Genomic DNA, 16328 nt, shown 5'->3' on the forward strand with positions numbered 1-16328 from the left:
GTTCCGAATAAATATTATTCTCGGCCATAGGAACCTAAAGAACAATTCATCGAAACAATACGCATTCGTACCATAACTGCCCATTTTATTTGATCTCGTTTATTCGTCACACCAAAATTCGCTACCTAGATGAAAATCTTTGCCCATTCCCGAGCAAAGGCAGCGACGCGGACGTAACATCCAAGCATCACGTGCGTTGGTGCTCGTGTGTCCAGCACTGGGAACGTCCCGTGAAATAAATATTTGCCCGATGCGCTGCAACGCATCCCTCCGATACAAAGAGACAGCGAGAAAGAGGATAAAGTGCTCGACGACTCCGGGAGGAGCCACGGCACCCGCTATTTTTATGCAGCCGGGTTTTACAACAGGTTACTACCGCGGATGCAGCCGTTCGCGGAAAAAAGAGCTGAAAACCAACGACACGGGGGAGGGGGCTGGAGTTTGAAGGGGGAACACACAGAAAGAGGGGAAAGAAGGGGTGGGGGGTTGTAGAAGAAGCGAAAAGGGAATCGTCGCGGTCGCGGGCGGCCATTCGGCCTCTCTCTCTCTCTCTCTCTCTCTCTCTCTCTCTCTCTCTCTCTCTCCCTCTCTCTCTCTCTCCGTATCGGTTTTTAAAAACAATTTTCGGCGGCTCGGAAGTTTTCGGGAAACCGAGCTAAGAATATCTAGGCTCCGGGCGAAAAGAATTTCTCCTCTCTTTGCGATAACGACATCGAAACCCGGCCGCGAAGCGCGGGCATAGACTAAGCGCGCGCGGAGTGAAAGGGGACCGGAATGAATAGATTTAAAATTAGACTGCGATAAACGCATCTTTCTCCCGAGTGTTGCCGCTCTATGTGAAACTTCTCTCTCTTGGGCACGCTCAATAAACAACGGGGAGGCCGCGAGCGGAGATGGGCAAAATTTTATCCGTAATAATAGATGACGAGCGACCGCAGCGATTTATTCGCGACGTTTGTTCGATTCGATGGCTTTATTTTTAACCGTTCGCGCTCCGTGAATTCTGTTGCGTTCGCCGGGTAGTCCTCGCACTTTTTCGTAATAGCGGATTAGAATTCTTTGAGAGCAATGTTACGATGTTTTCGGAAAATAATTTTTTTATTGGAGAGAATTTATGTAGGGGGTGGAAATCTAGGGGAAAATGTCAGAGGGAGAACGTGAATGGCTCAAGGAAGACTACATTTCTGTTATGAGTGCAATGGTGCATGTGCAATCGATAATTGTATTATTTTTTTTAATGCATATTTTTTCCATAAATCCTTTCGCTATTTTATCAAACCTAAACTATATTATTCTAATCTACCCCACTCTACCCTGCTCTAAATTAACCCACACGGCTCTAGTTTACCTTACCATATTCTACTCTACTCTGTCGACTTTCGCGGTCCAGTTTCGCATCCGCGATCGATCGAGACGCGATAATCAGCCCGCTGTTCCCCATCGATTTTTCATCCCCGGTTTTCCTCGAACCCACGACTCGCATGACTGATAAACCTGTTCCCGCGGAGGATCGACGTCGCAGCGAAGAGGAGCCCACGGGGAGGGGGGCTGAAACGCGTTTTATATCGGGACCTCGTGAAACTAGTCGAGGTAAAGAAATTTCGGAGTTACGCAACCAGTTTGCTAATGGCCTGTTTGCGAAACGCGGAATTCATGCTGCCATCTGTCGTCGTTGCGAATCCAATGACGCGTACGTATGTATGTGTACGTGTTCGGAGGGAACGCTCCTCTTGCCCCCTGCTTACACGACGACAGCGAGTCTTCTCCTTGCGCATACGTCTATTTACTCGATACTTACTCATCTTCTCGCTCGTTGGTTCGTTTCGTTTCGGCAGGGCCGGATCTACCGTCAAACTAACGAAGTCTCAGCCCCCCACCCCCCCCCCATCCAAGAGGCATCCTTATTTATTCGTTTCGTTACTTAATTACTAAGCTGAGATACAGACATATCGTACCGTTCAGATAGATAAGCTTCTAATTATTTCCTAACATCGTTTGGAAACTCGTTGTCAGTGTTAATGATACAGGTGTGTTTGATCGATCGATCAAATTTGATAACGAACGACCGTCATCTACTCAAACAAAATGGCCTCCTTTCGCCATACGTACATCAAAGACTATACTTTTAAATAAAGGCACGTTAAAATATACCATTTTCATAAAAAAAAAAACTAAATCCACGATTGCTCTTTAACGACAAACTTTTTATATTCGATCCTCCTACTCGGAAGAAACGCGATGCTTCATTTCGTCTAACTCTTAATCGCAACGTTAGCGATCGAATGACGCCAACGAAATCGCTATGACAATATGGCGTACATCCGTATATAACATTATATTCGTTTTCAATTGTTTGACAGGGTTAGGCGCAATTAGCTTCAGGTCCCGATAAGTCTAGATCCGCGACTGCGTTTCGGTAGCCGACGATCCGAGTGGCTGGCAATTTACTTTTGTATGTCGCGGCGTCGGTGGGGTAGGGGGCTGGACAGGGTAGGGGGGAGGGGAGGGAAGGGGAGAGGAAGGTGCGGGTGCGAACGCGGCGCCTGCCAAGGCCAAACGAAAGTTCGTTCTGAACCAAATCCGACGGAATTTTTTATCTGTAGTATGTGTACTTATCGGGGACGCCCAGGTCTAGCTGCTTGTTTTCGCCTTGCTTGCGCTATTATCGATGATGAACTTGAGGTGACCTCGAAATCTGCGCAACAGCGAGCGCGGGTGTCAGACGGAGAACACCGACTGCGTGCGAGGGGAGGGCGGGAGGGAGAGAGGGAGGGAAAGGGGAAGCTAGGATGGTGATCAGGGAGGGGCTGGAGATCCAGAGAGAGAGAGAGAGAGAGAGAGAGATGCGTTTACACTTTTGTTCTACATCATTTGCACGACTCGATCTTCTTCGTTTTTTCTTTTTTTTTTTATTTCTACTTTTTCTTTTAATACTTAACAAAACGGCTCGCACGCCAGTCTCATTTTACTTGTGTCCTCGGAATATACAAAGAGGAAATACAAATTGTAGAATCGAAGGTCGTCGCGCGTGCGTGTATTAGGTTCGTGCATAAGTAATTTCGTTTCTTAGCTGGTAGCTCCGAGATGTCACAACTCTACTCGGAATCGAGGCGTGCATTAACGAATAAACACGCGATATTTTTTATCGAAATGTAGAACGGAATCCGCTCTTAATTATGTGTAATATAGTATTTTTTACGTAGGAATTTATTGCAACGCGGAGTAGTAGACTTGAACGATACAGAAGACGAAATTATTTTTGTATTTACCTAATATTGGGAAGGGGAGGTGTCAGGTGAAAAAATTAGGACATTTCCTCTGAATATTTCTTATAAATAGGCGCTATGAATACTATGATCAGCAAGATACTAAAAAATTGAAATGCTCGATTTTTCTTTTAAGAAGATGACACTTTCTTAAATTTATCTTTGAATTATTTTTCGTACGTGTCTCCGTCTATACCCCTGTAACAATTTTAAAACCCCTCTTTAATCATTGACGGTTCTGCGATGTTTTGATTGTCACAACGAAATTTGATCAGGATTTCCACATTTGGAACACGTGGATAACGATTTAGGTTTTGATTTGATATGTCCTTTTCAATCGACGTTTCGCCATTATTTACGCGGTCTATTTCAAATGGTGATCGACATCATGCACATCCGTCAGCAGTTCCCTGGGATTTTCATGTCTTCCAAAATAGTCGATACTAATTGAAGTTTCCCTTGGATAAGTCGTGTCTTTTAGATAAAAATACTATGACTAGCTTCTTCAGAGGTCAAATTACGCTCGATCCATCAAATGGTCCTTATATACACCATGTACAGGGCCATTTTGATTATATACGAGAATAACAAAACAGTAAGAGTTGTATGAATATTTCTTTTAAACTAACTAAAATAAGGAATTTCAGTACGGCTACGAAGTAAACATTTCAAAGTATCAACATTTCAAAGAGCTTTTATCTTTCACTCGAGACATTTAAATGATAATTAAGAGACCTTCGCGAACGCACGGAACGAACATCAGTGATCGTTTAATGTAGTTTAGTCACGGGGATTAATAATTATTACTATACGTAATCGAACCCCCTCCAAAAGTTGCCATTACTGGTAAACGGAGCGTAAAGGGTTAAAGTAACGTCAGAATTACACCCCGTTTCGTCCGAGATTCACTTCCTAAGAAACGCAACCAGCGTAATAAATAAACTTCCCTCGCCTGGACTCAACGTTCGACCACAATACCTTAATTATTCGATCCGTCGCCACAAAGGTAAAGCGACAAAGCTCCAACGTAAAAATCGCGAAGCGTCCTTACATTAAATTTACTCGGCGTATTCTGTAATCGCAGCGATTTCGCGAAACGCGCAACCGCATATCGGAGGGAAAGAGGGCCTGGGAGGACCTAAGGGAGGGTAGTTCTTCCACTCGTCCTCCGCGCCTCGCGTACCCCCCCAGTCTTCCTCGTCCCCACCACTGTTCGCGTAACTCTTTCAAAAAGTTGGTAAGACTCGCGTAACCAATCCGGAAGCTACTTAGATTTTTCTCTCCCCGCCGGCTCGCCCCCCCTCGGCCCTGTCCTCTCGCTGGCATTGCCCTCCTCTTCGCGAGCCCCTTTGGCCCTCCCGTCGTCGTTGGCTCTCTCGGTTTCGTAGTCGCGGCGGTAGTCGAGCTATCGATCGCCGTGGCTCTCCGCGCTTAGAGTCAACATCAGTCATAATACAGCGCAACGGCATACGGGGGTTATTAAGAATAATACGCATCCTACGTATATATCCCCTTCCCAGCCGAGGCGCACCACGGAAAATCCCGCGAGGGGGGCAACGGAGGGGGAGGAAGGAGCGTCGTGGTCGTAGGGGGTTCGGTTGCTAGGGTAACCGGCTGGGTAAAATCCCGCAAAGAAGAAGCATCGCCGTTATGTTCCCGCTGTTGCTCTTGCTCTTATAGCGCCCGTTACTACTGGCGCTCCTCTCGTTGTATCGACATCTCATCCTCGCGGACGTTATACTGGCTTTTATGAGACGATGAATGTACGCTCGCCCTACCATCCCCGGCTCCCCTAATCCTCCACCTTTCGAGACCCCCTTCCCTTGGTTTCCTCTCGTTCCCACCGATACACAGCTTTCTCTCCGGGCTTCTTCAAGCTCTCTCGGGCCTCTTCTCCTCCGCGACTCTCTCGCCTCCTTTTAACTCTCGGACGATTAACAACATCCCGTGCCCGTTTAGCCGGAAAGCGGGCCGCGTTTCTCTCGATTTCTACTTTTCTTTTGTCCCACCCCAACCCCAAACTCGATTCACCTCTCTCTCTCTCTCTCACTCTCTCTCTCTCTCTCCGTGACCGCGAGAGCCACTCGACGCGAGAGAGCCGGGACGGCAAACGGAGAGACGTGGAAATCGTTCGACGCTTCGATAGACGACGCCGTGTGTAATTAATCCGCGCGAATCTCGGTTGGACTCAGCCCCCTCCTCTTTGGTTGCAGACCGGGAGGTCGCCGAGGAGGACGGGGGTTGGCAGTCCGCTACCAACGGAGACGGTCAACGGGAAACCGGCCAATCGGGCCAAAGTACAGGAACTAGTCAGTGCGAGGTGGTGCAGCAAGGCCACCAGCAGCACCAGGAGCTGCCCATTATCGATCTCTTAGACGACATTAACGATCAGATGCAGATCGTGCTCAAGTCGGAACCTCTGTCGCCGAAGATCGAAGAGCTCGAGTCGTGTCTGCTCACGGAGCAGATGGATCTGCAGCCGGATCCGCTCTCGACGGCGAACAGCCAGCAGAATCGCCAGCAGAACGCCAACAGGCACCATCATCAAGCGCGAACGGTGGCTAACGAGACCGGTCCGTTCGCCGATCTGCGTTGGCTGACGCAAAACGAGAACATGCAACCGATGTCGAAGCTCCGAGAGTCCACGCGAACGGCCGTCGAACAGGAGCACGGCAAACACTCGAATCGCTCGAACAGCGCCACTTACTGCAGCTTCTGCCAGAAGACTTTCTCGCGGGCATGGTCGCTCCAGAGGCACCTGGCGGACACGCATTTCTACGTGCCGCAGTCGCTCTCGTGCGACCAGTGCGGCAGGAGTTACAAGTCCAGGAACAGCCTCGTCAGCCACAAGAGCCAGTACCACGCGAAGAAGGAGCGCAAGGAGCACGACGAACAGTGCGAGGTCACGTATTGACCGGCCCCCATGGTTTAGTGACCGAATTGCCCCAAGAGGTTCCGTCTTGTCCCGCGTACACGGATCACGCGGGAACGGATGTACGTAGCGTCAACATTTTGGGGGACGCGTTTAGACTCGCGCGATATTCCCGGCATGAGAAAGCAACGAGACGCTTCGACGCGCGCTCAAACCGATCGTTAAGCGATTTTTGTATATATCGTTGACTAGACCGGACACGTTCCGAGCTTTTTTGTACATATCCCCCGGTTACGTTCGAGCTCAACTTTTTCCACGCGAGCCTAGCACGGGAGAGGACTTACTGTTACCTCGTTACGCACGCCAAAGAGAGTATAGATTAATTACACGCGTTAACTTAAGTTTCGTTACCCCGTTCAGCCAGTCGATGACGTTGTAGGTTTTGGAGTATGCTCCGCCATCTGGACTAGTCGACGAGGGTCTATCCGCGACGAGATCGATAGCTCTCCCCTTCGGTACGACTGTGTTCTTCCTCATCTACCCTCGAGTTCTAGCCAAGGGTAGTTCACCCCGCCGACGATAAAGTCGACTTTGTACCATTTTCCTTTCTCCGTCGATCGTTAGTACTGCCGAGATATCGATGCAGCTTGCTGTATAGAGTCGACGTGACCATTGGGTGGTTTTGAAGCTTGCCGACAGAGCTTTCGTCGGTCACGGAACCAACCTCTGGGTGATCCTAACACACGTTCATCAACGACGTAGCTATTTATCGTTCGATGGGAATGCAAGCCATCTATCCGCCGACCTTTAACACTTTGGACTCCAGCATCTTTCTCTGTGGGCATACTACGCGTTAGAAATGTTCGATATATGTTAGAAATATTCGACGCATTGCGTTGTACACTCGTTATCGGTTCTTTTCGCGATATTCATTTGTTGTCTACCATACAGAACTCCGATAATAGTCTAAATGAAGTCAAATCAACACTGTTTGGTACAATTCTTTTAGAACACAGATTTCGTACGCTTCGTTTTGTTAGAACGGTTTTTTAATCCTCCGTAACGAGTGAATGCACCAGTCACCATGTGTTTATCGGATTATTCGATATGTAGGACATCTGTTATATGAATTAGTTCGGTGCATCCTGGGATTTTCGAGACAAGTGTCACAATAACGAGTATTTCTGTTCCTATTGGACCCTTTCGATTAGGATCACGTTTAATCTTTCCTTTCGATTTATACAGAGCGTTCGATAACTGCTGGTACAAGTAAAAAGGGGGAGATTCTACTTGATTCTACGTAATAAAATAAGTCGAAAGTATAGAATGAAAATTTTTCGTGTAAGGCTTTGTTGAGGCGCCGTTGAAACTGCCTGAAGAAATCGGATATCGAGTGACACTCGCCGCTGGGATGCGAAGGGTTGACAAATTTCGGTTCGGTTGGCGGACCGACGCGTCTCGTTTCTCCGTATCGTTCCTCGGTTCCTCGTATCGTTCCGTCCGTTCCCCTTCCCGCGTCTCGACGCCTTTCTCATGCGCGGGCCGCTTGGTGTCTCGTTTCCCGCGATTCAGCATGTTACCTGGTGCGTCTTTCACCAGGAGGGCCGTTAGAACGATCCCGCTGACGGAAAATCGTAGTTACGTCGCGACGTACCTAACCGTTACTAGCACGTAGGCGTGATTGTCGTTAGAAGGTGAATGAAAACAAATAAAAGACGTTTCTGATGAAAGGATATCTATCGTTTTTTACTGACAAACACCAACCCGCCTCTCGCGTAGTTGCCGAGAAAAAAAATCGTCGCAATAACGTTTCGTTGGAACGTAAAACCAACAATCGACTGTTCGCTTCATCGCATCATTCCGTTAGACCAATTATAATCACACTCTTGTATATATTATATATATATTTATATTCCACACACGTATACCTACAAGATCTACTCTGCTCTGTCTTGCTGTAAATAATACGCATCGACATGGATCCATCTCTGGTGCTCTGAAAACACTAACGTCATCGCTCACGATCGTTCACTGGAATCTTGGAATTGCTTGCACTCTACTATCGTAATGCGCTAAAACGAAAAAAAAAAACAAACAAACAAACAAAAAAGAGCACAACGACGTATCGTGAAAAGTAAAGATACGGCACGCTGCCTTTCGAACTGAAGGAACCTTCCGCTGCCAAACGAGATCGTCGCCATTGTCATCGTATCGCGGTTATGGTTAATCAAGCGCGTAATAGTCGTACCAGTTCCACGAATTGGGTCTCGTTTGTATGTTGTTCTAGTCGTTTTTAGAGAGCTTTAGAGACCGAAACAAAACGTATCCACGCCGGGACGCTCGGGAACCGGATGACGACGGTTGACAATGGGGCGGAAGGCGGTTCCGTCGGAAGGCACGCGCCGTGTGTCACGTGTAAAACGGAAACTAGAATGGACGTGCGATGAAGATGCTGTGGTAGCACCTGCAAAGCATTATCACGTGGTTCCGAAGTAACGCAAAAGACAAAAAAAAAAAAAAAAAAATAAAAAATAAATAAAATGACAGTTTGAGCACGGCTTGGTCGGGTGACGGTGCAACGTGCGCGAAACTAATCGAGAAGGGCGCACGAATGTTTCTCTCTCTCTCTCTCGGCTCTCGGATAAAAAGGTGGTAGATGGTGGCGTTTGAGAGTGAAAGCAAATAAAAAAAAAAAAAAAGTAAATGACCACGTGTCACGGGGCACGCGATACACGTGACTAGAGGGAGGACTCTAGAGCGGCCGGGGAACGGGTTTCCCCGTCTCCGCCGTGAAACGCGTGCCCGGACCTACGCGTCCGAACTGAAGTTCGAGCACAAACAAACCAAAAGTAACCCCTGTGTCTGGTTCTGCCGCCAGGTCAGTTGGCCGGCAGCGGCGCGTCCGATGAGTTTCGATGCGAGCCTTGCAACAAAATCCTGACCTCCCTAACGCGGTTGAGGCGGCACATACAGAACGTGCACACCAGGCCCAGCAAGGAACCGATCTGTAACATCTGCAAGCGGGTTTACTCGAGCCTGAACAGCCTCCGGAACCACAAGAGCATCTATCATCGGCAACACAGCAAGAACGAGCAGGAGCGCAAGAAGATGGAACAGATGCGCGAACGGGAGAGAGAGCAGAGAGAACACACGGAGAGAATGAGCTCTCAGCAGCAGCAGCAGCAACAGCAGCACCAGCACCAGGACCAACAGCAGCAACAGCAGCAGCAGCAACAGTCGAGATTGGGATAGGGCGTCCACTCTCGGTGCTCCGATCCTCGACTCGTCCTAGAGGGTTAGGGCAAGTTGATCCACTTTGCGATCAAGCGATTGCGCGCGTGTCTCCGTTCGGAGCTATGATCTAGGGATCGTGAACCGGTGTTCCACGCGTTGCGTCGTCCGTTTTCATTTAGAGCGAATTAGAACGTTGCTGGGAGCGTTATCCGATAGTCCGACGTGGGCGCACGTTAGCTGACGAGCCGTTAAAGAATCTCATTCGAACGCCGATGTTGGATTTATTCGTTGGTTTCACGGCAGTATCGTCGGGTTATCTGCAGGGTGATTTGATCGATAGTTTCTTACAAAGTCACGTTGTTTTTTTAAGCAGTGCTATAATCGTGTTTGTACATTTGATCTGCCGATTGGCGTGCTTTTGTGGGAATTTAGCGAGAGGATCAATCTGTGTATACTCAGCGTATACACGCTGATCTCTTTGCTAGTTTCCCACAACGGCGCACCGATTTCGATACGTATCTGTCACGAGAGCCCTCTGGGTGCTGAATTCTGCGATGGACACAGATGTGCGTGGGTTTTGTGGGTGTGAATCGAACCAGGCCCATAGTCAGTGGGCTGGTATGTAACATCGGAGACCTACTGACAGATTGTACGTATAAACACAGACTTAGTACCGCGACGTGTTGATAAATGCCCACCTTTGTGGGAAACTAGTCGAAGAATCACTATTGTTTCTGTCGTGCGGGATAGTGACTTGCGTTGTCGGTTTTTGCATGCGTTCTCTAGCGTCGCCGTCGATTATGGGCTCGCGTTTACCCCTCCGCTAGGACCTGGTGCTCGGGGAAAGCGGCGTCTTTGAATTCGAACCGCGGGAAAGACTATGTGATAGTAGGCGATACTGTTATTATACTTTTCGAAGGAGTCTCCGTTTGAGCGGACAAATCTCGGAACAACATCGTGAAATGCTGCGACGATCTTTGTAAATCGGCACTGATCTTCGTTTAGTTTACGTCTTCGTGTTGGTTTCTGCTAACAAACGCAAAAAAAAAAAAAATGACAATATTGTTCGAACGTCCTTCGTTTAAACAAAATTATAAAATTGAATTCTATGGATCTTAAATTCTACAGTTTTTCGACTTGTTGATGTATCTCTTGTTGTTCGTGTTTCTCCTAAATAGTATTTAATATTACATTTTTATTTTCTTTTTGTATTGGTAATGATATTGCATTTACCATTTTTTGTGCAGATTTTGTTGCATTTTAATCAGGTTGTCATAACGACGTAGCCTAAACGAAGATTTCAGTGTCAGTTTGTAGGGGCCAGTACAACATTTGACGTGTTTAAAAAAAGAAGCTAGAAGAGGAGGAAATTTAATTTTTCTACTAAGGTTACAAAGAAAAATATATATATACATATATGTATATGTTGCATTGTATGTAAATAGTTAAACTGAAATATCGGTACTTCCACTCGCGGTTGAACTCCTTGCTTCGAAGACGTTCTTAATTTAACTCTGTCCGAGAAATAGGTAAATGAAAGCAACTGTTCCCTTGTTACTTTACGAATGGTCGTTCTTTTTATCGGGACGGTGGCCGCCGTCCACCGTACTGGCACGATGTCACGAGAAATATCGCAGTACAAACCTTAAAATAAACTATAAGTTAACGTATCTAAGTTAGGGTCGCGATGCTCTCCGTTTCCTGAGCGTACAATTCACGGGAACTAAATCCTCGTTCTCATTCATCCTGTTTCCCGTTCTGTTTCTCCATTTCGCCCCGTCTAAACTCGAACGAGGAGGAACTGCGCGCCGGTACTTAAAACGCGCGTTGGTACCATAAAGACGTTAACCCTTTGAGTGCCGAATCGCCTAACAGTCGCGATCGCTGAGGACAGGATAACTTTTTTTTATTAAAAACACTTGAATGTAAAGGATGTATTAATTTGGAAATTAACAAACCTAAGTATCTGAACTTGATAAAAATAATTAAGAATATGCTGGACTTTATGGGTATGTTTTTGAACCTCTTCAGGGATGATTACTTCGTTAGAAGTAAACAAAAGTTCAAGGTAATGATTAATCTCGTTGTTGTGTTATGTCATCGGAAAAGTTTTGTTTAATATTTATTCGCGCTTGTAATGATTATTTCGACACGATAGCACATAATTTTTTTAATATTATTTAATTTACGTAATTGCGACATAATTTTATGTATTATCGTGTCGAAATAAGCTTCCAACTCGGTAATTAAATACACACGTATGCGCCAGTATCCTTGAAGAGGTTAAACAACAAAATATTCAATTTTAAAATTATATTTCGTTCAAAGAAATCTTTCATATGTTGACAAAATTAAACCTGTTTAATTGCTTTGTAAAATCATAAACCATTCTATTTCGAATCCACTAAAATTAAAAGTTCTACAAGACCCGATGAGTCTCGAAATTTCATCGATCACAAATCAATCATAGCATTTTGTGCTGTTTCCATGAATATCGCAAACATTGCATTTCCTTCTTGTTTAATTTGACTTGTGCCTTGTTTAATTTATTGTTATCGCTATATTCACGGCACTCAAAGGGTTAAATAAACGAAGAGAGTCCTCCTGGTTAGAGCCAGGAGGAATTCACTCGATGGCGTTACTCGCGGGTAATGGTGCAATGCGCAATCGAAACGGTTTTGTTTCTTCTTTCAGTTTTGAAATTTTCGGAAATCTCGAACCGGCGCCGAAAACAATTAGGTCGATGCGTGCCCGCCACGCGAGAACAATTTCGCTGAGACAATCAACGTCGATTGCTAAATTAGCGGTTACATTCAGCACGACTGATTTCGATTGGTTCGACGCGATGGTATAGCTCGCGCAACAATTTAACGGTAATTCATCCCGCGTTGGAAAACACACCTCCTCGCTTTGTCGGGAAAGCAAGTTTTCATCGGTGGCGTAACCAACAATTACAGGGTTTGTTAGCTAAAATTCCTTGCAGAGTCCTTTTAAAAGTCCTTTAAATATTTTTATTTTCGTCTTGATCGACGAAATCTGCGGAAGAATATTCATTCGATTAATGGTGCGCAGTGTACATTTCTTATTTTAAGTAAGATTTAAAAATGAAATCAGGCATTAAATGAAATCAGAAATTATCCATGTTACGTTTGCTTTTTGTTTGTTACGTCACTGTTGCTATTTATTGATCTTTAAGATTTCTAATTCTTCTTCGTAGCAGAAATTGTTGATCCTACTCGTTTTGACGCGGCGAAGGGGGAATGTTTTTCAGCGATTGTCACTGTTATAATAACTTCGTTGGGTCCGAGTGATCGTTATGTCGCAATTACTATAACCGCGATATAAAATTGTGATAACCGCCGTGTGCTGTCTTCAAAGGTTCCCTCGATCCCGTGTGCTCGCATAAGAAATAAATCACAACAACTTGGATGCGAAGAGGGCATCGCCTACACGTACAATGTAAATAAAATCCTGTTGGTTTGCGTAAGCGATTCAAGCATCTTATCGTGGACGTTTAACGTTCCTTTAAAATTCGAGAGATTCTTGGTTCATTCGATAAGAACTGAAGAGAGTTCGACGTTTTTTAAAGAAAACAGTAACGATTAGTAATCATCGCAAGGTTTTGTTTCTTTGTAGATTAATTAAAAAAATTCGTTTAGTTTTTGTTTTCAATTTGTCTCGTCTAATTTAGGGGCATGTGCCCGGGGTTATACAAAACCTGTCCACAAAATTTATGTTATTGTCTTAACCCATTTATTGATGCAACGGAAGTTGAAATTTTGTTTTAGATAATAATTAGAAAATATCGAACGAAACGTGTTAAGAAACGAAGAGAAAATTAATTGATGACGTTTCAATATTTGTTGAAAATTATAATAATAATGTTTATTTAAAATTATAAGGAAAATACGAATCGTTGGTTATGTTTTATAAACGGTATTTACAAATAAGAATAAATTACCACTTTAATATAGTTTTACTTTTTGACTTTGGAGTTTTATTCGCTATAAATGGTATATGAAAAAAAAAATTTGTTTTGCAATAAACAATGTTATGTAAAAACATGATTAGAGATTAAGTCGCTCCTTAAGCTAGCACACCTTTCCAAATAAATTTATAACCTTCCTAATATTTTTAATTGTCGACATCATTCAGAGTGCAAAATACTCGTCAAAGTTGATACTTCAATTTCAGAAAATTGTTGATGCTTTATTTCTGTTACTGTCTTTGCTGGCGCAACCCCTAAAACCACAACCGAAATATAAAATGAAAATGTTTCAAATTGCAAACGTTGTAATCCAAACAAGGAGAGGAAAATAAATTGACGCGTCCAGTTTAAATGAACCTCCAATAAAATACAGTACAACATTGAATTAGTTTTCAAGGCATGAAACAATGGTAAACAAGCGTGGAAAACGTTACACGTCCAGAATGAATTCTTGACTCGACTGCAACAACCAAGGAGATTTTCTCTAACACAAGCATCAGCCAGCATCATGTAAATAAAACTCGTTCACCTGAGAATAAACGGCGTGAAACGCGTGCGTGTACGTACTCGTGTAAATAAGAATGTCTTTTATATCCGAATTTATCGATACGAGCGTAGTCGCATACGTATTATATCCGCGCGCGTATATATATGGTGTATGAATATATACACATTTTTCTTTCAATTATTTTTGTTATCGGGTTTTCGGGGATAACGTACGTCCGATGTTACTTATCGTATCCTTGTTTCCTCGTTACTTATTATTAATCGGGTTCTCAAAATTATCGGCTATTCTTCTTACAATTTAACTCTTCGAGGGCTGAAGACTCGTGGCAAAAACGTTCTGCGTGGACGATGTTGACCACAGAATCCTTTTTTTCTTAATGTGAAAGATACTTTTCCTATTGTTATTCTTCGCGAGTGGGTTCGCATAGCAGACTTGATCACGACCGTTGCAATCATCCGAATCAAACAAACCAAAATGATTCTCAATCTGCATGGATATCGTCTGAACTAGAATAAAAAATTTCGATTTTATGTTTAACCCGCCACGCTAGAGGGATTCCTTCAACAATATATCGTGTCCCAAGGATGTTTGCGTCTCCAGCACCCGAAGGGTTAATTATTACGTTTATTGTATCGCTATTACTATTATTAACATTATAATTATCACAATCTACCATTATTATTTATGAATAAAATGTTTTTCTTTCTTTTGTACGCTGAGAGAGATAGAGAGAGAGAGAGAGAGAGAGCGGGCCCCGTTTATTTTTCACGTGGAAGCGGAGAAAGGTGCGCGACGGGGGCAACGACGGTGGCGCAGCTCGTTAACCTTCGCGAGCAGGCTGATTACGCAACCACCCGTTTGCCGGCGCGTTGCCGTATTTTCTTTTCTGGTTCCGTTTTGTTCTCTTTGGCCGCGTTACACCTCGTTGCCCTGCGCGCGCTTCCGGTCGACCCACATACACGCGCAATCCACCGGTACCCACGTAAGCCCCAGACCCCGTGACACGTATATTCGCCCGAGGGGCCTCGTCTCGTGTTCATCCCTGGAGTCAATGGGTGCGCGTTCACGCTTCACGGCACCCGAGGGTCAGACCCAGCCACCATCGAGATGTGCACCGTTATATCCGCGCGCTCGAGGACACACGGTACACCGCCATACTCTCTTTTCTTTTTAGCCCCCCCGCTCCCCCCTCACCCCACCCCCGCACTCTGCCCTCAAACCCCGGAAACGGAAGCTCTTCTCGCGCCACCAGCATCGAAGATGGACGAATCGGTTGAAATTTGAAGCGTTTAATTAGTTTGCGAAATTTTTAAACTATTCTCTTTCGAATCTAGTAAAATAAGAAAGTTCATTTTGGGTGGAACAAGCTTGAAAAGATTAATCGATAGCGCAAGCTCTTCTCGCGCCAGAGATGGACAAATTGATTGAAATTGGAATTGTTTAATTAATTTGTACAATTTTTAGACCATTCTGTTCCAAATCAGTCGCCTGTCTGATGCAAATGGTCAATCGTGCGTGCCCTTCAGCAAATAAAAATAATGAAACTAAACGATCAACTGAGTCACTCGTGTTCTTAAACCTCCAAGTAATCGTCATTAATTTACTTACATATTAATGAGTCTAAATAGCCGGCTAAAGGATTAACAAATCTAGATATTTTAACTGAAGCAATGTAATAAAAAATATAATACATATCACATCGTTCCTTATGTTTGCGCACCAGATTGTCTAATATCTAATGGAAAACAACTACAGAAATTTTACAGCGACGGTACAATGACATTTCCAGAAAGGTGGTGTCCTAGAAAGAGAGGCTGATTACATTTTTTCATAACACTCGAAGGTATATTTCGCTTATATTTCACTTATTAATTTGAATAGCAGGACAACAAGCGTCGTGCACTCGGCGGGTAACCTGATAGTAAATATACTTACATTTTAAACAACATAACCGCGTCTCGAGTATGTATGCGTCCACAGTCTACGCCAATAACATTCTCTGGACGCATGCATGCCACTATGTCGCACAAACGGTTAACTCTTTACCGGATAACGTTCATCCGAAGTGAAATACGTTCATAACAAGTTTGCCGATCTCTGGTGCGACACTCGCTTTTCTCCTCGCAACGCCTCGGGGGCCTCCGTTGCATTCCCAGACCTTGTCCACGCGTCGACGCGTATCCTCGATTGTTTTGCATCGAGCGTTTAATATACACAGGAAAGGAAGAATTCGGAGAATGCAGCGGAGACCTCGGATCAGTCACGGCTCAGGGCCGCGGAGGAACGTGCACGCGCGCGCGCGCATCGACAACCGTGCCTCCGAGATTCGTAGAGAATCCCGGACTTCCGGTGGGCGACGATCGCCGATCGTTGCATTACCTATGGTCAATGACAAACCAGAGCCCCGAGCCACATTTCTCTCTGCGATCTCTATGATCTGTTCGATCGAAACGCAAAAGA

At 44.9% G+C, this 16328-nt stretch overlaps 1 protein-coding gene across 9 annotated transcripts in view; it reads left to right on the forward strand.

Annotated features, from left to right (window-relative positions):
• LOC128885473 (broad-complex core protein) overlaps window positions 1-16328 on the forward strand; it is a 91531-nt gene that overhangs the window by 51418 nt on the left and 23785 nt on the right. For 5 of the 9 annotated variants that reach the window (XM_054139545.1, XM_054139553.1, XM_054139564.1 and 2 more), the window contains exon 6: window positions 5480-7871. The exons of 2 other annotated variants lie outside the window; for them this stretch is intronic. In XM_054139545.1, coding sequence (XP_053995520.1) covers window positions 5480-6180 — 701 coding nt within the window. In that variant the 3' untranslated portion in view covers window positions 6181-7871. Of the gene's footprint in view, window positions 1-5479; window positions 7872-9016; window positions 11857-16328 lie in introns of those variants that run through there. 2 more of the 9 variants (XM_054139580.1, XM_054139588.1) reach the window with 1 other exon arrangement.

Source organism: Hylaeus anthracinus, unplaced genomic scaffold, assembly GCF_026225885.1.
Source record: "Hylaeus anthracinus isolate JK02 unplaced genomic scaffold, UHH_iyHylAnth1.0_haploid 0, whole genome shotgun sequence".
In the NCBI taxonomy this organism is placed as follows: Eukaryota; Metazoa; Arthropoda; class Insecta; order Hymenoptera; family Colletidae; genus Hylaeus; species Hylaeus anthracinus.